The sequence below is a fragment of the Tachyglossus aculeatus genome, chromosome X1, assembly GCF_015852505.1.
Source record: "Tachyglossus aculeatus isolate mTacAcu1 chromosome X1, mTacAcu1.pri, whole genome shotgun sequence".
NCBI classification, from domain to species: Eukaryota; Metazoa; Chordata; class Mammalia; order Monotremata; family Tachyglossidae; genus Tachyglossus; species Tachyglossus aculeatus.
In genome coordinates, this window is record NC_052101.1 from 120,378,321 (window position 1) to 120,402,060 (window position 23,740).

At 59.7% G+C, this 23,740-nt stretch overlaps 1 protein-coding gene across 6 annotated transcripts in view; it reads right to left on the reverse strand.

Moving 5' to 3' along the window:
• Positions 1-1,917: 1,917 nt before the first annotated feature.
• Positions 1,918-23,740, reverse strand: part of PDE4C (phosphodiesterase 4C) — a 28,560-nt gene continuing 6,737 nt past the window's right edge. For 2 of the 6 annotated variants that reach the window (XM_038772173.1, XM_038772176.1), the window contains exons 2-15: positions 17,645-17,836; positions 17,384-17,420; positions 16,980-17,050; positions 16,742-16,791; positions 15,724-15,836; positions 11,677-11,770; positions 10,074-10,246; positions 9,563-9,661; positions 9,237-9,401; positions 8,902-9,001; positions 8,359-8,513; positions 7,647-7,769; positions 7,127-7,309; positions 5,856-6,669 (exon numbers count right to left, since the gene is read on the reverse strand). In XM_038772173.1, coding sequence (XP_038628101.1) covers positions 6,100-6,669; positions 7,127-7,309; positions 7,647-7,769; positions 8,359-8,513; positions 8,902-9,001; positions 9,237-9,401; positions 9,563-9,661; positions 10,074-10,246; positions 11,677-11,770; positions 15,724-15,836; positions 16,742-16,791; positions 16,980-17,050; positions 17,384-17,420; positions 17,645-17,836 — 2,125 coding nt within the window. In that variant the 3' untranslated portion in view covers positions 5,856-6,099. Of the gene's footprint in view, positions 5,732-5,855; positions 6,716-7,126; positions 7,310-7,646; positions 7,770-8,358; positions 8,514-8,901; positions 9,002-9,236; positions 9,402-9,562; positions 9,662-10,073; positions 10,247-11,676; positions 11,771-12,924; positions 13,108-15,723; positions 15,837-16,741; positions 16,792-16,979; positions 17,051-17,383; positions 17,421-17,644; positions 17,837-21,681; positions 22,096-23,740 lie in introns of those variants that run through there. The other 4 variants (XM_038772175.1, XR_005457338.1, XM_038772174.1 and 1 more) reach the window with 4 other exon arrangements.

The following is a 23,740-nucleotide window of genomic DNA, read 5'->3' on the forward strand; positions in this document are numbered from 1 at the left end:
CATTGACCTGACATTCGTCCCCGCGGCTCTTTTTGGCAATGGGGCAAACGATTGCAGGACAGAGGCATGAAGAATCAGACTCTTCTGACCGTCCCATAAAGCGGTGGGCCAACGTAATCTAGGAAATGGAAATGGGCCTTGGTCTTGTTTGTCCTGGGAAGCTTCTGCCCAGGTGTCACCAGTGACACAGGAGGGATTTGACAAGGAACAGCGGGTAAAGGGACCCGGCCTCCGCTGAACTCCGTCTGGGAAGCTGGGGCCAGAAGCCCCTTTCTCACAGCCTCACAGACACCCATTCACTAGGCCAGTTTGGACCTCACCGAGCCCCTGGGGCGAATGGCCAGCGAAATTCCAACGAATTGGGGGTCTGGTGGGTAGGAGTGCTCTCACCCATTAGGCAGGCGGGAGGGAGAGAAGGACCTTGAAGGATAGTTTACAGCAATTGGACCTGGGTGACCATCACTGGGAAAGTGACAGCAACAAACAGACCCTGCTGTCAGGGAGCAATCAGAGATGGGCCAAAGGGAGGGAGAGTTATTTGAATAAAATTCGGAGACAGCTGGCAGCTGCCTATGAGCCCCATTGGGAAAGAGTAAAGACTTCTTTGGTATCATTTGGGTGACCTTGTCTCTCCTTCTCCCCACATCGGGAAAGAGTAAAGACTTCTTCAGTATCACTTGGGTGACCTTGACTCTCCTGATTCTCCACAGTGCTCCCCTACAGCCTAAGAGGGCCCTCACCCCTCCTGGACACTAGAAGCCAGGGGCTCAGGCTGGGTTTCTAGAGAAGATCAGCAATGGTCATCATCTACCAACTGGAAAGTCTGGAAAGAAGCTGTCTTCTAGGTCTTGAATTAGAGGGTCCCACAGTTCAGGGCTAATCAAAGCCAATGGTCTTTCGTGTGTAGGTGGTGGCTGAAGGGAGAAAAGTTTGAGGCTGGTATGATTCTGTGTAGAGGTTGGAATGCTGAGTGTGTTTATGTTTGTGTACTGACTGTCTACAAATTTTCCCTCATGGTTTCCTTTTGGTGAATTACAACCAGGGTCTTGGGGGAGCAAAGGACTGAACCAGAGTTGATATTTCCAAAGCCACTGGAAGGCAAGTGAAAGGGTGGGGGGGGCGGGGGGGCAGGCTCCCTGAGGACAGATTCCATAGCCTTTGACTGCCATCCGGGGCCGGGCTGCATTAGCAACTGCTGGAAGGAGGGAGGTTTGCAATGAGCTCAGACCCAGAGAAGATTAAGGCCCTTCAGATGAAATCCTGTTTGCTCTTTTAAACCACCAGCCCATGTGATCAGTGCAGGGGGAGGAAGGGGGCGACCAATTCGTCAACATTGTCTGGGCTCTCCTCTCTCCCTTCTTTCTTTTTCTCTCTCTCTTTCTCGCCCCACCCCGGGTGCTGGGAAGAGCATTTCTCTCTGAGATAGGGGCCATGGCTGAGGCCCCATGGAGCCTGAGAGGGTGGAGAGGCCCAGACTTTAGCTCGTGCCTCGTAGGACAGACCGATTGGCCAGCATGACCTCCTAGTAGCCCTTTGAGTAGCCAGGAAATCTAAGCAGTGTGGAAGGGGCTTCCTCTTCAGAGACCTGAGGCCAGCCATGTCTAAATGGGAGGGAGAGGTGTTAGGAGGGTATGGGCTCCTCAGAGAACTTGGGGCAAGCGGAGGTGGTACCCAGAGCCGAGCTACCACCTGGACAGGGTGGGCAGACTCAGGCGAGGGGACAACTGAGAGGTTAAGCAGCACCCTCTGGTGCACTCCCACCTCCCCACCAGCTCCTGCAGGGAGCTTAGTCCAGAGAGGACAAGGGCCTCAGACCTCAGGGATGGAGCAACGTGGCGATTAAGGGCCCGCATCCACACAAACGTGCGCGTGCACGCACGCACACACACACAGAGAAATGCAATCAGGCTTCTTGGATTCAATTTTGTTGTTTTTTATCCTAAATCTACAATACACGCAACTGGCAACAACAGGCAGCTAAGGAGCCCAGTCTGATGGGAGGAATCATGCCTGGGACAGCTGGAGACCTCCAGGGAGCATCCCCCAACAAACTCTTCCTTCCCTCTCAGCCGGAGGGATGCAGCAGGGCTGCCGGCCGGCAGCACCCTTCTGGGCTCCCCTCTAAGCTCAGCCAGGTGGGGGACGGGGGTGGAAAGAAAGCAAGTTACTGAGAGGTGGGGGCCTCCCCTGTTCCTCAGATTTGGGGTTCCACCCAGAAATGGGCAGGCTGCAAGAGAGCCAGGGCTGGAGTTTGTCATCCCAATCCAGAGAAGGGGTATGGGGCAGTGGCCTCATGAACCTGCAGGGACACGTCTCTTGTCTCCAACCATATAGATCCCTGAGGCCTGACAGGTGTCTCCCCCCCCCCCCCCCCCGCCGCCAAACCCACTGGCCACCGAGAACCCCAACAACTCTGGGGGTCTCTAGAACCTCCAAACCAGACCCTGCTGTCCTGTCACCCAGGCCAAGGCTGAATGATGTATCACGGCAATGGCTGTTGGAGAATCGGCCATGCCCAGAGCGGGTGACCCTTTTAGTGTTGTGCTTTCACAGTTGCTAAGGGGGCAGCGGCTGGCCCAGCTAAAATGGGGGGGGGGGGGGGCGGCTTTCTTTAGACTTAGTTTCTAGGTCAGTTTCACCCTCGCCACCTGCCCCACCTGGCTCAAGTTCATGGCAATTGAAAATCCTTCTGTTCTCCCACCTCCCTGCGCTGAGCCCTCCCCACCCCCACCCCCCACACACTCACACGGCACCAGCAAGTCATGCACTGGGGCCCTTCCAGCTCTGCCTGTCGGCTTCCAGCTGCCTCCTCCCATCACACCTGGGCTCCAACCCCCAGAAAACAGGCTCTAAGCATGTCCTGCCACATTCAGTATTTGAAACCCTGTAGCTTCATGGAACGAGACAAGACTTTGGGTTCGTATAGAAAGATCACACAGCAGGAGGAAGGGGCCTGAGATACACGGCAGAAAAATAAAATCAAAAACCCAACGAGGACACAGCAATGACCAGGGACAGACCCGAGCATGGGAGTGGCCCCGGCAAAAGGGCACAATGCAGCATCTCCAGTGCAGGTCACAGAAAACCAGTGCGAACAGGACAGGAAGCCACGTGGGCCACGGGATGCGTGCCGGGTGTGTGTACGGAGTTCGGGGGGTGGGGGGGCGGGGCGGGGGGGAAGAGGCGAAAGTTGTTATTAAAAAGTGAGCTACAAAAATTTTTATAAAACGTGAAACTGGGTCCGAATAAATTAAACCCCGGCAACCGGCACACACCCTCCACCCCGTGCGTGGCACCGCACAGGCCAGGAGGCTCCTGGGGCCAGAAGCTCAGGGTGACATAGCCTCTGTTCATTTCCCTGGGCCACCCTCAAGGGATGGGGAGCTTTTGGGGCCAGCTTCACATTCCCCAGAAGCTTGGCCTTCCCTTCAGCAGCAGCAGGGGTGGGGGCAGTGGCCCCCACTCCAGCTCCAGCCCCGGGGCCTCCCTCACACCTTTTCCATTAACTTCTGGGCTGGGCTGCAGCCCTGGGGGTAGGCACGGTCCCCTTCCTGGAGATCACATGCCATTGCCCTACCCAAAGGGAGCCGGGTCCTGGTGGGTACCGCCTGGCCCGGTGGGATGTAACCTCCTGCTCACCCACCAGTGTCCAGCAGCACTTCCCTCCTGGAGGACACACTGGGCTGCTCTGGCTAGGCACTGCTTGCCCCTTAAACTTCCTCCCCAGCCAGACCCGCTGGAAATCACAGCCCTCCAATCAGAGGTGCTGTCACCGGGTGGCCTTTGCCTCCGAGACAAGCTCCCAAGGCTGGTGTGAGAGAAGCCGAGCCAGGCGGTTCCGTACAAGACCCGACAGTCGTGGAAAAGTTGCACGGGGGCTTCCTTTGGTGAGCTAGCGGTGGCACGGTGGCAGGGCAGGAACCTGGCTGATAACGGCTCTCCTGGCCCTGCCGGTTTCCAGGTGAGCCAAACCACCGGGCGGGATTTAAAAGAGACTTTCTACAACTTTAGGGAAGGAATAGTTCCAGGCATGCCCTCGGGGCCTGCTGGGTAACTGTCTATCTGGGTGGCTTATTTACACCTCCTCATGGAGTCATTCCAAAGGATTTGTTCCAATCTCTTACCCAACCTACGCACGATACGAAAAGTCAGAGACAATCCGGGGTGGCGGTGGGGCGGGTGTGGGGAGAACGGGACTTTGGGCTGTGAGCTGCTGCTGCTGCTCACTTCTTGGGCCCAGGATCTTGGGTCTTGGAGGGACTGATTTTCAGGATCTCAGTTTGGCTTTCGAGAGCCAAGAGAACATTTAGCCACTCCCCAAGGAATACTTTGGGGGAGCCTCATTTCCAAGGCGGGGAGCCAAGATCCCAACCAGGGCTGAATGTGAGTGTGGGCGCCCATGGGACCTCAGCCCGGGGCCTTGGGGCAGAGTGGGGACAGGCACCCCGGTGGGCATAATGATGGGGATGGGCAGTGGGACCCACTTTTTTGCCTGTGTCACTAGAGGGTGTCCCAAAGCTCCCAGGCCCCACCCCCACAGCTTCTCTAACTGGGCCCTGGAGTGGCCCGGCACAATCATCGGGGTCAAACACGGATGAGACTTTCGCGTGCTCCCCCTCCCTTTCGGTCTGCAGGCAGGTGTGCAGTAAAGGTAGAAATCGCCAGGGCCAGAGTCCTGGGCGGAGAGTGGAGGCCTCTGGATGGGACTGGGGGAAGGGGAGCGGGTGGACAGAGCTCGCATCTCAGGTTCGGTTTTCACAATGAAAAGCCTCAGAGATTCTGCCAGACGCCAAGGTGGGAATACGCATCGCTGGAGCCAAAACACGGGTCTGCCCCTGCAGACTCTGCTGCAGGGACCCGAAAGATGGCGGGGGGCCCCCGCTCCTCCCTCCGAGTCCCCCCCCCCCGGGAGGGGGAGGGGAGTGGGAGGGAAGGGAGGGGGACAATGGCCACTTACATCACAGGCTCCCAAAGTCAGGGTTCGACTCACATTTGGCGCCGGGGATCCAGACAGGGAGGCCAGGGACCCAGGAGATCTAGGCAGCCTCACTGTTGTGGCAGGGGGAGATGAGGGAAGTTGGCCCGAAGTCACTGTGGCTTGGGCGGGCGCAGAAGCCTTCTCCTCTGGCAGGGCTGATGCGCATGGTGTTGGAACCTCTAAAGATTCCTTCAAAAAACAAATCCCAAAACCAAACCAAAAAACCCAAACAGAGCGAGTGCCTTGGCCTGTGGTTTTGGAGGGGATGAGCAGGCCAGAGGCGGGAGGCTGCAAAGGAGGCAGCACCCACCGCTCGCCCCTCCTCTCCTGCCCATCATGCCAGCTGCAGTGGGAATGGCTCCTCTCTGGAGGGCCGGACAGATGGGTCCCACACCGGGCAGTGGCCGGAGGGTGGGCGAGAGGGTCACAAGGGGCACTCAAAATCAGCAGGTTGCAAACCCAATGTGTGAGGTATGCACAAACCTTCACCGGGCAGCAGTGCTGAATAAAATCATAACAACCACCATCATCATAAAAAATAAACACTGAAGAAAAAAAAAAAATACTCCACAATACTCCATTTGGCCGCTCCAGCCTCTGGTTGGAAAGATCCAGTCAAGTTTGCTTTCTTGCTTTCCTTCCTTCCTGCCTTCCGTCCATCCCGTCTTCTTTCCATCCTTCTTTCTCTCCTTCTTCTTTCTTTCTTCTGCTCCTGCAAGGTCCCCAGCCCCACGGCGCGTCCACGGCCCGGAGCTGGAGAGAGCCGTTCCCAGGAAGATGCCTCCTCCCTCCAACAGCCTCCTGGGCTCCCCAATCCGGGGGCCCGGACCCCCTCCCGCCCCTCCCCCCCTTTCCTCCCCCTCCCCCCCTTATTGGGGATGGGCCCTGGGGCCTGGGCCGACAGCTGGCTCCCTCCTGTTCCACCCAGAGGCCCGGGGCTGAGTTCTGGATTTAAATAAAAGGATCCCTCGTGTCCTTTAGTCCTCTGGGGATTTTTTCTTTGGGTTTTTTTTCTTTTTTTAAAAAAAAGACTCTTATAGAAAAGAAGGATCCTAAAGCCGCAAGTCCGGGGTGCAGCTTGAGGCCCCGGAGAGAGGCAGCTCTGTGCGCCCCACTTCCTGTTATGTTCCCAGGGGGAGAAATGTGAAGTTGCCTTCCTGATCCAAGCCCAGTTCCTCCTCCTGCAGGCTCCCCGGCTGGGGTAGGGGTCCGCTGGCCTCCAACCCAGAGAGCGTCCTCTTGTTATCAAAGTGCAAAGCTTCCTTCTGCTTCCCCAGCAGGATGGGGGGCCTGGAGCTATGCACCCCCACCAGGCCCCCCGGGGCGCCCTTCCCCACGGCACCCCCGCCCCCAGCCTCGGGGGACAGCGGTTCCACCTCGGCAGACTCCGAGTCGTCGGTGGCCAGGGTCCGGGAGTCGCTGCCACTGTTGTCCTCCTCGGCCGGGCTCTCAGGCTCCTCGGGCTCCGTATCTGACTCCCCCTCCTCCTCCTCCAGCGTAAGCTCAAACTGAAACTTGTCGCTGCTGCCCCCGTCCTGCTCCGAGGCCGCCTCGTCTGGGCTGCGGGGGATCATGCTCTGGTACCACTCCCGATTGTCCTCCAGCGTATCCAGGATTTCCTGGGCATCTGGGTGCACCAGGTCGGCCCAGGTCTCCCACAGCGGGTGTGCGATGTAGTCTATAAAGCCCACCTGGGAGGGGGGGGGGAGGGCAGGGAGCGGGATCAAGGAGGGTCAGCTGGGAGACAAGACAGAGGAGGCAACTCGGGGTCTGTCTCCCTGGCTCTGTCTCCTTGAGGTTCCCTTTGGCACCTCTCTTCCAGGCCCCTGCCTTCGGCCTGCTCACCCCAAGCATGACTAGGCCTCGCTACCCCCTGCCATGCCCCCCCACCCCTCCCTAGCCAGAAACTCCTCTTGGGTTGGAAGGGTCCTCAGTGGGCTTCTCATCCACTGCTCTGCCTTCAAGAAGGGCCACTCCTAGACACCCCAGGCCGATGGATGTTCCCTGCACCCCTTAGAAGTGTTTGTAGGGTGCTCCAGAGTTTGAATGTTGGCTGCCATAGTGGCCTCTTGGGAACCACTCTTCCCCGCCCCCAGCTTCCTCCAGTCCCACGCCCCAAGCATCACCCTACCGGTCTTTTCCACTGACCTGCGACTTCTCCACGGAGGCTGTGTGCTTGTCACACATGGGGCTGATCTCCATGCCCTTCTCTCGCTCCCGATCCCCCTGGTGGAAAAACTCCACCATGATGCGATCAGTCCACTGCCGATAGAGCTCCAGAGGCTTGGTGGGGTTACTCAGGTCGGCGCAGTGTACCATGTTCTGCAGGACCTGGAGGGAGGCAAGGGTTTGGAGGTGGAGTGTAGGTAGCAGCTACGAGGGAAGAGTCAGCTCCAGGCTCAGAGCGAGGCAGGGGCAAAAGGAGGCCAAGGGGATTGTGGGATGTTGCCGAGGCCTCACCATTCCATGTGGGAAACTGAGGTGGGGCTTGGTGGGGTGGGGGGGCCACTCTGCCCCACTCCGGCCCAGCCCTGGCCGGGAAACCCCAATGAGGCCAGGCGGCTGCCCCGCTCAATGTCACACTAGCCAGAAGTTGGCCCCCAAGAGTTGGTTCAGGGCCCTGTCGCTGGGGTCTAAGCCCCGCTCTCCTAGCCTCAGCCCCACCCACCTGGATCCGGTCCGAGTAATTGTCCAGCAGCAGAACACCCAGGCTCGTCACCTTCTTGGTCTCCACCATGGTCTTCAGGTCCGCCAGCAAGTTCATGTGCTTTGACATGTCCGTGGCGAGCACCTGCCGGGGCCGAGAAAAAAGAGGAGGATGAGAGAGGAGGAAAGGGCCCACGGGCAACTCAACTTTGCTGACTGCCCTGCATCTAGTCGCCTTTCTCTAACTGGAAACAGTTCTAGGGACGGAGTGATCATTTCCCTTCCACAGCGCTCCACGCACACTAATGCTGAAATCTTCACGCCCTTCCAGGCTGGGGAGCAGGAGTTAAACTCCAGACTCAAGGCCTCAAGGGTAACCCCAAAATGGCAGATTCACGAGCTCCTGGTTCCCAGTCTCAGAGTGTGAGAACTGCAGCTGATCTGCAGTCTCCTCCCTCCCCGCAACCGCCCCTGGGAGGAAAGTCAAAGAACTAGAGATGGATAGGTGGGTCGCCCAGGAATCGGACTGCTAGATTGCCACCAGGGCACCTCTGGGCTCTGACCCCGTCTGAGCAGGGCTCCCAGCTATCAGGCTGAGCTGGAGAGGGAGCAAGGTGTAGGAGAAGGGGCTGCTCCAAGGTCTCCCCTGTGAGGTAGATTCCAGGAACGAATGTGGAGACTCCCAGGGCGGGGTCTAATCTAGACAGAAGACCGCCCGTTTCCTGGGGCCTCACCATGTCAATGACCATCTTCCGGAGGGACTGCCGCTGCTTAGGGCTCAGGTTCTGGAATATGTCACAGTTCTCCTCCTGGAGCAGTTTGAAGCCCACGGCCAGGTGGTGGTTTTCCAGGACAGAGGCGTCATTGTACATGAGAGCCAGCTCTGAGTCTGGGAGAGGGGGTGGGCAGAAGTGGGAGAGCCCAGTTTGTGTCAGAAAGCACAACCAGCTCCTGAAGCTTTTGAAAATAAAACAGGGTACAGGGGTCCCCCTGTTTCTCGCCTCCTAGTGACACTATTTGCTCAGCTCTTGCTATGCAATGTGCCTAAACAGGCTGACCTTTTCCCTCTGGGGAAGTCGGGAGTTTCCTGATTCACCCAGAGGCCCCAGTGGGGGCCAAGGGGGCCTTGGAGCTGCTCCCAGAAACAGTCCAGTGGCCCCCAGATTCCTGCCTCTGACCCACTGCTGTCCAGGCCCCTGAGAGAAAAAGTGCAGGGCCAGTTCCCTGAGGACCAGGGGGCAAGGGGAACCACCCACCCGCCCCACCACCCAACTCACTGGTGTTGATCAGAAATTGGTTGGACACTCCGGGGTGGTCGACGTCGTGGATAGCGCTGGCGAAGATAGCAGCCAGGATCTCCAGGTCGGTAAACACTGCCTGCGGGCAGGGGTGACAGGCTTGTGGGGAGGAGCAGATGGAGGCAACACCCTCCAAGAGGTCGGAGGGCCAGACAGTCCTGGAGCTGCTGCTCTGGGCCCAGGCTGAGTGGGGGGCCAGGCCTGCCCTGAGCTGGGGTCAGGAGGGGTCAGGGGGCCTCAGGACTCCCTGACAGAGAGAGGAGCTCAGTGGCCCCTGCCCTGCCCTGGGCCTCCCTCCCACCTCCTGCCCTCACCTCGAGCGCTGGCGTGGACAGCAGCACGTGGGTGGACTGTGCCACGTCAGCTGCATGGATATTGTTGTGATAGGCCACGTCTGAGTGGTAATGATCCTCCAGGGTCAGCAGGTAGGTGATCAGCGTGTCGGCAGGGATCCGGAAGGTCTTCAGCAGCTCCCGTTCCTGAGGAATGGAGTGAGGGGGGCCGGTGGTCAAGCTAAACCCTGGGCTAGACCCCTGCCCACTACCCTTGCCCTGAGGCTCAGATCAGGGAGTACTTCTAGAGCCGGGCAGCACCCCTGGCCCCCACCAGCCCCCCACCACACCCCCTCCTGCCTCCGCACCTGGAAGATGCTATACATGATGGCTGTGAGGGGCCGGTTCCCAGACAACTCTGCCACCCTGAACACATCCAGGCCCCATTTGTTGGTGTCTGCCAACTCCTAGGAGAGATGTGAAAGTTAGCCCCACATCCTGTCAGCCAGCGTAATGAGCCTGTCCTGGGTACAAGGGGTCCGGGGTGGAGAGTTTGCCTCCGATCTAATCGAAGAAGCCAGACAAGCAGACAATCCACACCCGAGGGTGCACAGAGACCTAGCAATGACACAAACAAGCTGGGGGAGAGAAGTGGGCCCCGGATAGCGGGGCAGGAGGGGTGGATCGGGGAAAGCTTCCTGGAGCCCAGAGGAGCGGCACTGGGAAGGAGGGCTGGGAGGTGGTCTGGCAGACCGCTTGGGCAAAGGTTCGAGGCCAAGACCACCTGCGGGGGGAAGCAAGCGGTCTGCCGAGGATGCTGGGAAGTCCGGCGCCCCAGCCCAGAGGGGGCCCCAGCAGGCTGGGCGGCGGCACGCTTACCTTGGCCAGAGGCCCCTCCTGGTCGGTCTTGACGCCGAAGCGGGGGATGCTGGTGCCCGAGAAGCTCGAGCTGTGGGTCAGCTTCCGCACCCCACTGATCTGGGACATGGGTCTCTTCTTCTCCTCTTTCTCTTTCTTAGGCACGGCGGGAATCTCCACTTCATGCTGCTTGTCTGCAAGGAAGCAGCCACAGAGAGAAAGGTGGGGTGAGAAAGTGGGCAGTCTCCTGTGAGCCCCCGACCATCCGATCCTCTCGCCCCATGCCCCTCACCCTCAGCTCTGGGGTGGGCACATGATTTCCAGTGAATTGGAGGCCTAGGGCTCACAGCTCCCCACACCCCCAGCCTGGGACAAGTGACTGTGAACTAGAGAACCTGGGGTGGGGCTAAACCTCACAACCCACAGGCACAGACTGAGGGGGGGCCCCCTCCAGTCATCCCTCCACCCCCCAAGCTGTTGGCTCTCCACTCCCCAGCCCCTCCCCTCCACTGCGGACCTGGAGGACCTAAGGGAAAGAGGGAGGAGGGAAGGGGAGGAGGTGTCTGGATAAAACAACACACAAACCCTAAAAACCAACCCAGGAGTCTTTTCCCAGGACTGTGAGTCACTTGGGGTTCACTCTGGGCCTGCTGCTGCCCCTTCTGGCTCCACACCACCCACTTAGGAATGGGTTGCTGAGCTGCCCAGCCTGGAGAAGTATCTTCAGATGTCAGTTTCCGATGGAGTTAAATTGCTGGAAAAACTCCGGTCTACTTTCCCTCCTCGGGACTGCCGCCCTGCTCCGCACTGACCTCCCCTCTAATATTATTTAGACACCAAGAACTGACGTAAGTTGGGTCTAATAATATTACCGCTGCCATGGTAACGAGAGACAATGTGTGGAGGAATGCTGGTGCTTCCCTTAAACTGAGGTTTCAAAGACCAAACTCCCTCCCCCGCCCCCCCACTCACTGCCCCTTTCCTCCAGTCCCTCCTCAGTTCCAGTAGCTGGTGGAAAACACAGCAGTGGGAAACCAAAGACCAGAGGACCCCCTTCCCTCCTCCCTCCCTCCCCCGCCATCCCAACCCTTACCCCCCTTCCTCCCCCATCCCAGTCAGACTGTCTGGGCCTAGCCTCGAGCACGGGGTCGGGAAAGCACCCAGTCGCCTCCTCAGAGAAGGCCATTTGCTCTACTCAATCTACAGCTGAGGGCACCCAGGGACAGGGGTTGGGACCTACAGAGAACGAACCCATCAATTCCCGGGGAGAGGAGCAGCTCCTAGCCATTTGGGGGAGTTTTGAGGGCACCAGCTCCCCCTATTGGCCGGCTACTCTAAGAGAGTAGGAATCGGGTTGGAGCAGCTGTCGCTCAGATTTTAGAGCCCTTACTCCGCTGGACAAGTTCCAGAGAAGCACAGTCCCAGAGAAAAGGTTGCGGGGCTGGGGGGGCGGGGGGCAGACTGGGAGTGTCACCTCTCTGCAGCCCTATCCCCTCTCTGACTCTCACTGCTCCAAGCTTTCTAGGGGCAAAGGGAACCCACGGAACATTTCTCTAGCAGCTGTCCCCTCTGCCCCTCTCTTCTACTCTCCCCCGTCTACAGCCCCTGGGCCCCCTCCTCTCACCTAGAAAGGTACGGGAGATGTACTCAGACACCTGGTTTCCAGAGCGGCTGGTTTCCGACAGGTGGGTCAGCTCTCGGTTCAGCATCCTTTTGAACTGTACAGAAAAAGCGAAAGGCTCAGAAAGCCGCACTGGGGACTCAGGTCTCTGGGCCATACAGGGAGACCCCAGGGGCCTTGATGGAGCCAAATTGGGGAGGGGAAGTCGCTCGCTCGGGACAGCCCTGAATTGAGGGTTGGGGGGGGGGGGAGAAGAGGTCGTCCACTCCCTGGGGCTCTTCAGGCTGTCTGTGTCCAATGGACGCACTTCTAGCCTGGGGAGCCAGAACTCCTGGGTTCTGTTCCCAGCTCTGCCGGCACTGTGCTGCCCACACGCCTCTTTCTGAGCCTGTTTCCACTCCCAAAGTAGTGGTGAGTCCCGGGTGCCCGTAGAGTGAGGCCAAATTGAACTTTAGCAGAGTTTTAGTTTAGCAGCTACTGTTGCCAACCCGGAGACCTGAAGAATTTCTGTCAAAGCCCCTAATGGTCCCGACTCTCCTCTAAGCCCCTACCTCAAGGACGTTTTTCTAGGTCTGGGATCTGTGAAACTGGCGTCCTGTTCTCCCGGGTACTGGAGAAGCAAGTAGCCCTGGCGAGCAGGTGGGTGTGTGCACATGGACGGGAGTGTGCCCCTTGGGTGGACGATCGGGTCTCACCAAGCCTCACCAGTGCTCGGAGTCACCAGGAACCTGCAGCCGCAGGATCGCCAGGAGTCTCCCTTGCCCCTTCCAGACCTCACCAAAGAAGGGCGCTCCCCCGTCCTGTCCCCCTCGCTGCATGGGGTAGAGGAGCTGAGTTTTGCTTAACCCTTCCTCTGCCTGGAGAGTGGGGAGTAGCTGGAGCGGCAGAATGGAAAAGCGGGGAGTACGGGTCTAGGCTGGGACTCCCTGCGCAGTTCGGGGTTCCTCTCCTCCTGACCCACCGCAGACTTCTCTCTCATCCCTCCTCGTCCCATCTCTCCCCCACCTCCCCAGGCCGGTCGGAGGAGAGCGAGGGTGAAAGAGGACAGGACCCGCCGCCAGCCGGTCGGGCTCCAGCTCCGTAGGAAACCCCCCTCCGAGGGCTCCCCCCCCCCACCCCCGACCCCGGGGATAAGGCAGACGCCCCTGCTGCGGCGCAGCACCCTCCTCGCGTCACTTGTCCGCTCCCCTGCGTCACCGGGAACCCTGCCCTGCCCCAGGCTGCCGCCCGCCGGCCGGACAAGCCGCTTACCTCGCTGCCGCCCCGGGCCCCGGAGAGCAGCGCCCGAGCCTCGGGCATCGCGGCAGGAGAGGGAGCCCAGCTCGGCCCCCCGGGCCGCAGCCTCACGGGCTCCCAGGGATCCTGGGATGAGCCTGCGGTAGCAGCTGCCCGTACCCCCGGGAGGCTGGGATTGGCCGGAGGGCGCCTCGGGGACGGAGCTTGCGGAGCCGGCTCCGGGCCGGGGGGCTCCGTCCCTGCTGCATGTCTGCGCCAACCCAGCTGGGGCTCCCCGCGTGCGACACGGGGACGTCCTTCACCCCTCCCCCCTTTTCTCGCCCCTCCCTTCTCCTCCCGACTCGCGTGGGAGCGGCCCCCCGGCCAATGAAAGCGCTCGGCAACAGGGGCAGGAGAGCAGCCAGGGCGGTCATTGGTTGGCACCGGCCTCGCCGCAAGACCCCGGGGAAGAGCGGCGATCGGATTAACCCTTCCTCGGCCGTGACGGGCCGCCCTCCGCGCTCCCCTTCCCTTTGTCTCCTTCCCGAGGAGAGAGGGCGGGAGGGTTCCCTCCTCTCTGCAGTGGAGCTTGGCCAGACAGGGAGCCCCGGCGGCTGGCATGCGGAGCTGGATGCTAATAGGGACGGGCCGACACCCGCTGCTGCCGGAGGACAGCCCACTGCAGACGGGGCCCTTCGAAGGGATGTGGCCGTTCGGCCGGGAGGAGGGACAGGACCGATGGGGACCCTGGTCTCTTTCCACCAGTCCGCTCGGCCTCACGGCCCCCCAGGCCGGCACGGAGACAGGGAAAGGGAAATTCTTTTCCATCTCACGGAGAGGGAAACGGAGGCAGAGACTAAGGAAGTGCCCCAAGTGAGGGGCTCACGGAGGCAGTGGGAAAGACCCTGCTCTGGAGTCACTCTTCCGAGCCTCAAAGAGTGCAGCGTTGAGCACCGATCTCCAAGTCCCTAGCCTCCTAATCTAGATGTCAAGTCCCTTGACCATATAGACCACCCCACTCTACTCAGTTGCTCCACGTAGGCAACTCTCCAACCTCAAGACCACCCCAGAGCTCAAGGAAGGAACCGGCTTCAGATCGTAAGTGCCCTGGGAAGGGGCAGACTCTAGGTCGGGTGTGGCTCCCCATTCAGGGATCTCTCCCTTCCCCTGCTCTGTAGGGACTGGTCTTCCTCAGGTGGGGTTGGAATTTTGGCCCCCAGCTCCATGGGGGTCCCTCAACAGGATGCCGGCCCCCCTTCCCTTCTTCCCCCCAATATACACAAGACACCCATAGCCTTGAGTGGGCCCCTCCTAAGGTCGTCCTGCCTGAGTCCCTAGTGAAGTCCTAGGGAACTGAAACTGACACGGTTTGGACCGGGGGTGGGGGGGTGGGGGGCTCTGGTAATAGAACATTGCAGCTCCAAAGGGCTGCCTGTCACAGCAAAGGCATGACATTGCCATACCCCTCCCTTGGTCCTCCTGGAAAATCAGCTCCTTTTCTCCCAAGCTGACCACCCTCTGCAACCAAATCCTCCAGGGCAGCTCTGGGAGAGGGCTGGAAAGCCCCTTCCTCTGAGCCCAGCTGTTCTTACTGTTTTATTTTTGGCTTCTGCCAAGCACTGCAGAGGGTGCCGTACCCCAGAGGGTGACCAACAGGTGCCCTGGAGGCTGGAACTATGGCCACCAGCTCCACAGGAGTCCTTTAGAAAGTCATCCGACCCAGGCTGTGCCCCCCTCCCACCCCCACAAAACCCCCTCAGCCCAGAGTGGTTTTCCCCCAAGGCCACCCTGAGCCTTTCCAAACTCAGTTATTTTCACAGTTGAGAGAGGTCCTGGTCAGGCATATCCACACATACAAAGACACAGAGACACGGGACTACACACATTTCGGGGAGACCTGCTGTACAGAATCAGATATGCACATGCACGCACACAAACATACATACACATATACACAAATATACATATTCACAAACAAACATTCCCTGGGCCCCTCCTCTCCTGCAGGTCTGTGGGATGCAGGGTGCTGTCACCACCAGGAACCAGAGCAGTTACCCGTGAGGTCAGGCTTGGGGCGTCTTTGAGCTTTTTTTTTCTTTTGGTTTTAAGTCTACTTTAGAGACACAGAGAGAAAAGGAGATGACGCACAGATCCAGCTGTGCCGGGCTGACCGCGACCACATCTGCAGAGCAAACAGGAAAGGGGGGAGGGAGGAAAAGGTGGCCGGGGCCCTGGTGGCAAGGCCTGCACAAGTGTGTAAAGTCCCCCAACCCCAGCCTGCAGAAAGTGGCATTGTAGTGGGGAGGGAGGGGGAGGAGCCGGGGGCATGGGGGTGTGCAGACAACAAGCCACAGAGAAGCACAGATGCCTTCGGATAGGATTGGAGAACTCCGACCCAAGTCGGGGAACCAGTAGCTGCACCCTTGTGCACTAGATGAGGTGCTGCTTTGCCATACTCCTGAGGAGCCCTCACCAGTCTATTAGTCTTTCTGCGCTCCTGCCCTCTCTGCAGAGCTCCTCAGGTAAAGCAGCCTCAGGAGGTGGTGCAGATCAGGGAACTGGAGGGTTAAATCCCTCTCCTGCCACAAAGCTCCTGTAGGCAGGGGATATGTCTGTTTATTATTGTATTGTACTCTCCCAAGCGCTCAGTACAGTGCTCTGCACACAGAAAGTGCTCAGTACGATTGAATGAATGAATGAATGAATTCCCAGCAGAGCAGAGCTGGGCTCCACGGATCAAGCGATCCAGTATGGCCCTGACCAACACCGCACCATTTCTCCTTCCTCTCTGCCGGGCCCCCTGGGGCCAGGAAGAGCTGGGGCTGGCAGGCTCACCTTGTTGGACGCCATCTCGCTGACCGAGTGCCGGGTCTGCAAGGTCTCCAGCTGGTCCAGGCACCAGTCCAGTTCCTCCAGCGTTTCCATCGCCAGCTTCTGGCAGGCTTCCTCTGTGAGGAGAGTGTGGTAGTGGGGTGGGGGGCAAAGGGGGGCGGATGAGATCCGAATCCCACAGGCAAATCCCCTATAGGTCACTCGTAGTTGAGTCTCCACCTACAGACCTTAATTCCACACCGGCCTCTTCTACAGGGGGCTCGGGGGCTTCCTGACACATCGTTTCCTTACCTTCAAGCCCCACAGACAGGCCACAGAGAGGGCAAGAGGGGGCTTTATGGGCATCTGGATTGCAAATTATACACAGCATAATATTCAATTTAGCATTCATCACTTGAATCAACAGTGTAGGAATTTCTTTAACAAGGACTGCTGCAATGGCTGCAAGGGCTCAGCAAGAGTGAGCTGAGGGATGGAGGGGTGGGGAGGTTGGCTCTGAGGTCCAAACATTATGAGGAGACCCCCCGGTGCCCCAGCCCCGGAGCACAGCGGGGAACAACTTCTAGGCTCTAAGGGGCCGTGCCTCCCGTCGGGGTAGCTCGCAGAAAAAGTGGGATTCCCACCAACCAGGCTTATTTCCCAGAGGTCAGCCTCTCCCTTTCCCGAGCTCCATCGCAAGGAGCCAGCTCCGAAGACGAACTTAGCCGGCTGGAGTTCACCGCCCTCCGGGTTTCCCCGTGCCCACATGGGTGCACTCGCGATTGGGAGGGGGGTGGGGTTTAGGACTAGGAGGGAGAGGCACACGAGGCGCAGAGCAGCTGGCGTGCAGGCGGTCCCAGGGGCCCCGAGCGGGGGGCGGGGCCGCGCGCCGGGAGCTTTATTAATGGAAGGGATGACGTCAGCGGGAGACTTTCCGTCCCCGCAGTGGTGGGGAGAGCCGGGAGGCCAAGGGGAGCGTGCGGAATCCCGGGCTGGAGTTCGGCCCGAGGATCGGGAAGACGAGTCCTCGACCTGCTCTTACCTGGGAGAGGTGTTTTGCAGCCGGAGGGGGGGTTACTGCTGGACGGTCTCCTAAGGGATACAACGAGGCGGCTCAGGGCCACGGGGGCGGTGATGGCAGGATTCAGGACCCAAGTCAGGCACTGGGCTGCCATAGGGTCATTTTGCCCAGATTCCAGGACTCCATTATCCTTCTTCTTCTCCTCCCCCACCCCACCCACCCCCGGCCACTCCCGTCTCCCGTCCCCCTTCTCACTCACTTGGCCACTCGATCTTGCAGGTGGGTGAGCATCGCGAAGTTACTCCTCACTGTACGCAGACTGGCCAGGACCTGGGTGAAGAGAGGCAGTTCCCTAAGCCTTGGTGACAGGGTCGAACCTTCCCCCTCTCCGGCTCCAGAATTCCCCCTCCTCAATGCTTTGACTCCACTCCGCTCCCTTCCTAGCATCCGACCACCCTCACCTCCCTGCTGGAGAGTCCAATGGCTCTGGCCGTGGGTCAGGACATGGGAGCCAGAGATGACGGTGGGGGCTTAGGGCCAGCAGGAGTGCAGGGCCAAGCGGCTCCTTCCCAGAGAACCGGCCCCAGCAGTCAGGAAGCAATGGGATTTGGGGGACCCTGCTCCAAGACTGGAGGAGAAGAGAATGGGGGGAAAAGCACCCACCTGTGCAAATGGGGTCACGATCATGTCTTCTCCATGTCTGCGAGAGAAACAGACTGTCAGGGATTTACCGAAGAGGGAGGGTAGCCGAGAGGACTCGGGCAGCAGAGCAAAGATAGGAGGTAGGAGAGGTGGAAGGAAAAAAGAAGAGAGCAGCGGGGAAAAGAGGGAAGAGATGTAAGGAGATGATTTTTTTTTCCTCCCCCTTTCTCTTTCTGTCTCTCGAAAGAGCCCTGGATTGGATGGGGGGCCCTGGCTGCTTACAGGTCACTGGCGATTGAAGAATTCCGGGACATGGCTTTGGGCGACAGGTCGTAGTCACTGTCAGAACGGTACAAGAAGGATTCACGCCGCTGACTGTGTGGAAAGTTCCCCTGGATGATGAGGCCTGAGCCTGGGCTGGCTTGGGGGTCCAGGGGGCTTCTTCCTGAAGACAGGCCATTCTCAAGGTCAAAGCTGCAAAGGGGAAAAGAGAGAGAGTCAGAGTGGCGTGGACCCAACCCCTTCCCTTTGGCCTGAGTCTGTCGCGTCCTCCCCTCCCGACCCCCTAAGCCAGTTCTGAGCCCCCTCTCCCCTTTCTTTCCCTCTTTCGTTTCATCTCTCTCATCCAGAGGTGGAAAAAGCAAGGGGGATGCAGGAGACCTTTATCAGGGTTGCCAGGGATTCACCACTGTTCTCATCTTACAGGGAGTTTTCTTCCCCACCGGCCCGCCACCCCCCAAGATCGTTCAACCTCCTCTAAACATCCCCGCCACCGTCAATCTTTCTCGGCCTGCCCCAGACAGATGGTAAACTGGCCGTCTTGAACTGCGCAAATTCGTAACTTCCCAGCCATCCCCAATCCTCCCCTCTTCTCCCCTCTCCTCCCCCAGCTCCCCCCAACACACACACACACACACACACACCCCTCCCTCCCCACCCCTCCATCCCTCCCCAGCCTGCTCAGTGGGAATGAGTGAGTCATCACACCGGCTGCTGGACCTCACTGGGGAGAGAGACGGGCCAGCGGCACAGGAGACTCTTTGTTCCAAATTTCCCAACAAGTCGAGCGGAAATGCAGGTCATAGAGGAGCTGAGTGGCGTCAGGGACCCCCGGGAACCAGGATGCTGGGGTCTCCTGCCACTTTGGTTGCAGACTCCCTGGGGGTGAGTCTCACCCACCTCTCTTTCCCTGTGCCACTATTTTTCTCTCGGTTCGGAAGAGCTATGGCCCCACTGTCCCCTTCCCTCCCTCCCTACTCTTCCTCCATTTATTCTAAACCAATTGGGGATCCCAGCTCTCCCAGCCTCACCCCTCTCTCACCTGTTCATTTCCCCACCCCTGCCCATTCTCACCAGACCCCATAGAGCCACCAGAGGCCCCTGACATCCATTCTGCTCAGGAGGGTAGGGAGGGGCCTCCCCAGTGAGCCCCAGGAGGGTAACAAGATGGAGGAGCACAGTGCCTGAAGAATGATTCCCCCGTCCCCAAGCCTGGCCCGCTTGGCTCTCTCCCCGGCTCCCCCTGGATTTCTGTGCCCCCAGGCAGGGCCACCCAGTTGTCGGCCCCCCCCACTCCCACCACGGCTTCTCCGGCAACATTGCCCACGTCCTGGAGAGTGCAGGGAATACAGCAAGGGGCAGAGGGTGGGGTCCTGGAGGCAAAGCGTTTACTTTGACCAGAGGGTTATAGTGGTTAATGAAGTGAATCTCCGCAGCCCAGACACAGGCGGCTCTGGCACACGAGAATTCCCTGGGAGCGCTCTCCCATTAGTACAGACAGACAGTGTACCCTTAGTCAACAGCTCAGGTGCTTTTTTTGGTTGATTTTCTCACCAGGGTTGGGGCACTGGGCAGAAGAACATGACAGGGACGGCATGAAGGTCGCCTCCTGCTTCCTCTGTTCCCTGGTCCCCCATCCCTCCAGGTTCTCCATTCATTCATTCATTCATTCATTCAATCGTATTTATTGAGCGCTTGAGAAGTACAAGTTGGCAACATATAGAGATGGTTCCTACCCAACAATGGGCTCACTGGAAAAAAACACTGGGTTCATCCCCAGAACTCCCTTTTTGCTCTTAGGAAACAGCAGGGTTGCTGTGGCTCCAGCTCAGGGTTTATTTAAATGAGGGGAGGTTCCTGGGGAGGGGGGGAAGCCCACATCCCAGCGCCCCCCCCTCACTGTGGTCTCACACCCCTAGAGGCACTCCCCTCCTAGAGAAAGACAGGGGTGGGAGACCGACTGAATGACCTGGGCAAACGCCACTGGCCAAGCAGAGGACCCACACCCTCTCCTGGTCTCCCCCTCCCCAAAGGTTGGAGGCGACATGCCCGCTCACCCTCTTCCAGTGCTGGCCCTAGAAAGGGAGTGTTACTGCTCCTTCCGGAAACCACAGCCAGCCCTGCGGCTAAACCGTTTTCTGAGAGACTGGGCTATGACATATGTGTGTGTGTGTGTGTGTGTGTATGCATGCACAAGCAAGTCCTGGTGAATCTATGGGCATCGCTGTGTGAGGGAATGTGTGTCTGGGTGAAAGTGTGTGTCTCCGTGAGTGTTTATATATGTGTCTCCACATCCCTGGGTACACACACGCTGTGTGTGTGGCAGGAAGTGGGGAGCAGCTGGTGTGAGCTGGGGGAAAGTGGAGGTGGGCAGAAGTGTAGTCACCAGTGGCATCCAGAACACATGGAGTGTGGTTCTGGGAGAGTCCAAGCAGGTCACTGGGTCATGCCCTCCCCCAAACAGGGGGCCTTAGTGCCCAACCCACCCCTCCCTTAAGTCTTCTGGGGACCTGGCACCTCTTTTGAGGCCAGCGGGTCTGAAGCAGGAGCCCAGGTCCCTGGTTCTCTGACTTCTCCACTGGGGAGGGGAGTGGAGTTGGTTGGACGGGCAAGCCCATTTGGTTTTTGCTTGGTGCCCTGTGGCTTTCTCTGCCCACTCTGATACTCAGAGTCTTTCCATGTGCCTTCCTTGCTGGCTGGATGACTGCCTCTAGCACTGACCTCACCCCATTCTGCCCTTGCTTGATGGCCAGGGCACATGTCCAGCAACGAGCTTCCTTTCCCGTCTCCAGCTCTGTGCCCATACTGGCCTGGTTCAGCTCAGCTCCACCCACTCTGAGACATGGACCCTGCATCCTAGCTTGGGGACCTCTGGCCTGGTTCTCCATGGTGGCCTCTTGTTAGCTCTCCAAATCTCCTCACCTCCATGCCTGGCTCTATGCCTCTTCTACCCCTCCTAGAACTCACTCCCACTGTTCAAATTGAAACTCACCTGAGCAAGCCCAGGAACCTTGCGGCCCCACTCCTGCAGGTGTGAGGGCTGTATGACTAAGAGAGCCCAAATCCCAGCTCTCTGGTCACTGTCCTAGACCCTCGACCATGGCAAAGGCCTCAGGAGAGCCAATACACAGCTCAGGCTCTCACCCTTCCTCTCTGCCACTGAAACTCAAGGGTATGACCACACCCCCTCTCCTTAAACTCATGTCACCATAACTGGGAGATAGAGGAATGATTCTGGCAGGAATCCTGTTAGAGGGCCCCTCTCTCTTCTTTAGGGAGACCTTGCCCTCCTCAGAAAGAGCCCTCTGGGGAAATCTCTCTGCACCAGTCCCACCCACCCTTCTCAGGGTCTCCAGGGCTCAGACTCCCTCTCCACCATCTCCATGTGGGCTAATCTTAGCCCAGGAGTCAGCTGCAAGCTGAGCCGAGCCGGGCAGGGCAGGTCTGGGCTCGGGACCTTCCCCACACTCAGGCCCTGCACCCTGGCCATACAGCAGCCCCCCTCCCTCCCCAGTACCTCTCCCACCTTACACAGCACATAGTCTTGACCCTTTAGGGGAACTATAGAATCCCAGGCTGGGGAATATGGCATGGGGGTAACAAGTGGTAGAAACTCTCACACTTCAGGTCAGTCCAGAGGGAGAGTAGTTTTTTCCAACATGGGAGAAACCCTTTCCCAGGGCTCCCAGGCTTCTCCCTGAAACACTGCCCAAAGAAAGGAGTCCCTAGAGTGTGTGTGTGTGTGGGGGGGGGGGGGGGGGGGGGGGGCTCAAAGCCTGGCAAGGGTTTGGGGGCCTAGTCGGGGTCTCCTCTGGTCTTGACCCCACACACTTGATTAGCCCCAGGCCTCTGCCCCACGCCCCCAGTTGTCTGAGTCCCAGTCTGGACTGGGACCGCCTTTGGGGGAGGGGGCGCTCTGCTCCCGAAGCCCACCCCTTGCTGACGGTGCTGTCAGCCGAATGGGGGAAGGGGGCTGAGCCGCCCGCTCCCCTCCTCCCAGCTCGGGGTTGGGGGAAGGGGCCTGGGAGGGGGGTCATTACCGTCTGCGCTTCCCTACGATGTCGATGGGCCGGTTGACGGCGCAAGGCGAACCGAGCAGGTGGCCATTGCAGAGCCGCACGGCCGGAGCGCCGCTGCCCGGTAGGCTCATGGTGGGCCCCACGCCGCTCACTCCTCTTCCTCTTTCTCCTCCCTGGGCGGCAGCAGGAGCAGCGGCGATAGCAGCAGCAGCTCCTCTGAGGCCCCGAGTATGGTGGGGACATGGCTCGGGGCTCGGGCTGGAGCTGCCTGCCGTGCTGCGCTCTCGGAGCCGGGTCTGGGCAATGGGGTTCCGGCGTGGGCCCTGCGGGGCGGGGGCGGCATGCCCGGTGCCTCCCCCCCACTGCCCACTCTGCCCTGGCCCTCTGCTCTGCTCTACCTTCCCGTGCCCCTCTCTGTTCGGTGACCCAGGCTCCGGCTGCTGCGCGCGGCGCCCAAACAGCTGCAGCGCCCGAGTTCGAGCGCAAGCCGCGCGCCGCAGGACACTCGCCGCGCCCGCCCCCCCCGCCGCCTCCGGCCAGCCCCGCCGTGACGTCAGCGCCGGGCCGGAGGTGCGGGAGGGGGGGGCCGGGGGGGCGGGGGGACGGCTCTTCTTAACTCTTTCCAGCCCTGAGGCGGGGGCGGCGCGGGCCGGGGGGTGGCGACTCTAGGCTGAAGCCAACCCTCCATGCGTGGTGGGGGGAGGGGAGGGACTGGAAGATAGGCCAGGGAGGTCCCCGTGAGCTGAAAGGCAGAGGCTGAACCCGTTCATTAAAGGTTAAAATATGGGGCCCGGGAGGGATAAGTCCGGAGACCCCAGGTTGTCCTTGCCTAGGCAGAGAGATGGAAGTGGGGAAGGGTCTGGCGCGCAGGAATCCGGGGGCTCTCCCTTGCTGGTTCTCCATGGAGGTTTCCGGGTGGAAAACCACCCGCTGGATGTATACACACACTCACGGGTACCCCATAGCGACAGACCCACGTCGACAAATACAACCCAGGGATAGACGCATGTACCCTGTAGAAAGAGACACTCAGACACTCACACTACCTATAGACAGACACACACTTTCCTCTCCTCCCTTATTCAAGAATATGGCACGTACGTAGGCAGACCCCAGCACACACAACCACACTCAGACATACTGTACCAGAGATAAATACACAAACGTGCACCGAGCACACAGAGGGGGAAGGAGCGCTGTCTAGTGGCACGGTTGAGCGGGGGCCGGGTAGCAGCACCGTCGTTCGTTTAGTTTCCCTCCCTCGCTCGCCCTTTCTCTCCCCCCCGCCCCGCCGCACCACACCCCGTGCCCCTCGGGCCCCCTGGCTCTCTGGATGCCGCGCTCGGGCTGGGAGGGGCTGCCCAGAGGCCGGCGTGACCGATGCCCTTTGATGTCTGATCTTTGCGGGAGTGACCGACTCTGGGAGGCGGGGGAGAGGAAAGAGGGAGGATCTAAGGCTCCGCCTTCGGACGAAGGCCTTGGGGAAGGCGGAGCGTGAGGAGGCCAGGACCGACTAAGAGACTCGGCCGGGCCTGGGGGGCTTCGGCCCCTTCTCCTCTCTCCCTCTCAAACCCCTGCGAGAAAGAGCTAATTTTTCTCCCGGAGGCGGGGCCGGCGGGGCTTCTCATTGGTCGCTAAGGCGCCGAGAACCCGGGACTGACGCGTGGCCGAAGCCCCGCGAGTTCAGGGTCTCTTCTCCCCGACGGGGCCCCTGGCGGGGAGGGAAGCAGAGTTAGTCCCCCTTCCTGGGGCCGCAGGGACCCCGTTCTCCGTCTACACGCACCTGCCTATTCTGACCTTTGGCTCCTCGGTGGGGAGTCCGGCGGGGTGGAGCGGTCAGTTATCCGACCTCGGGGCGAAGCCCGGATTTGAGCCAAAGCAAACGGGCCGCGTCCGAGCGCAAATACAGCGGCGGGCGGGAGGAAGTCTCGGCACAGACACACACGGGAACACGCTTCCCACGTCGCTCCGAGCCCTCGGGGACCGGAGCTGAGACCGAAAGGTCACTGGATCGGGAAGCCTCGGCCCCGTTCCCGGATCGGGGAGCCAGATTGCCTAAATTCGGCCCCAACCCCAAGGT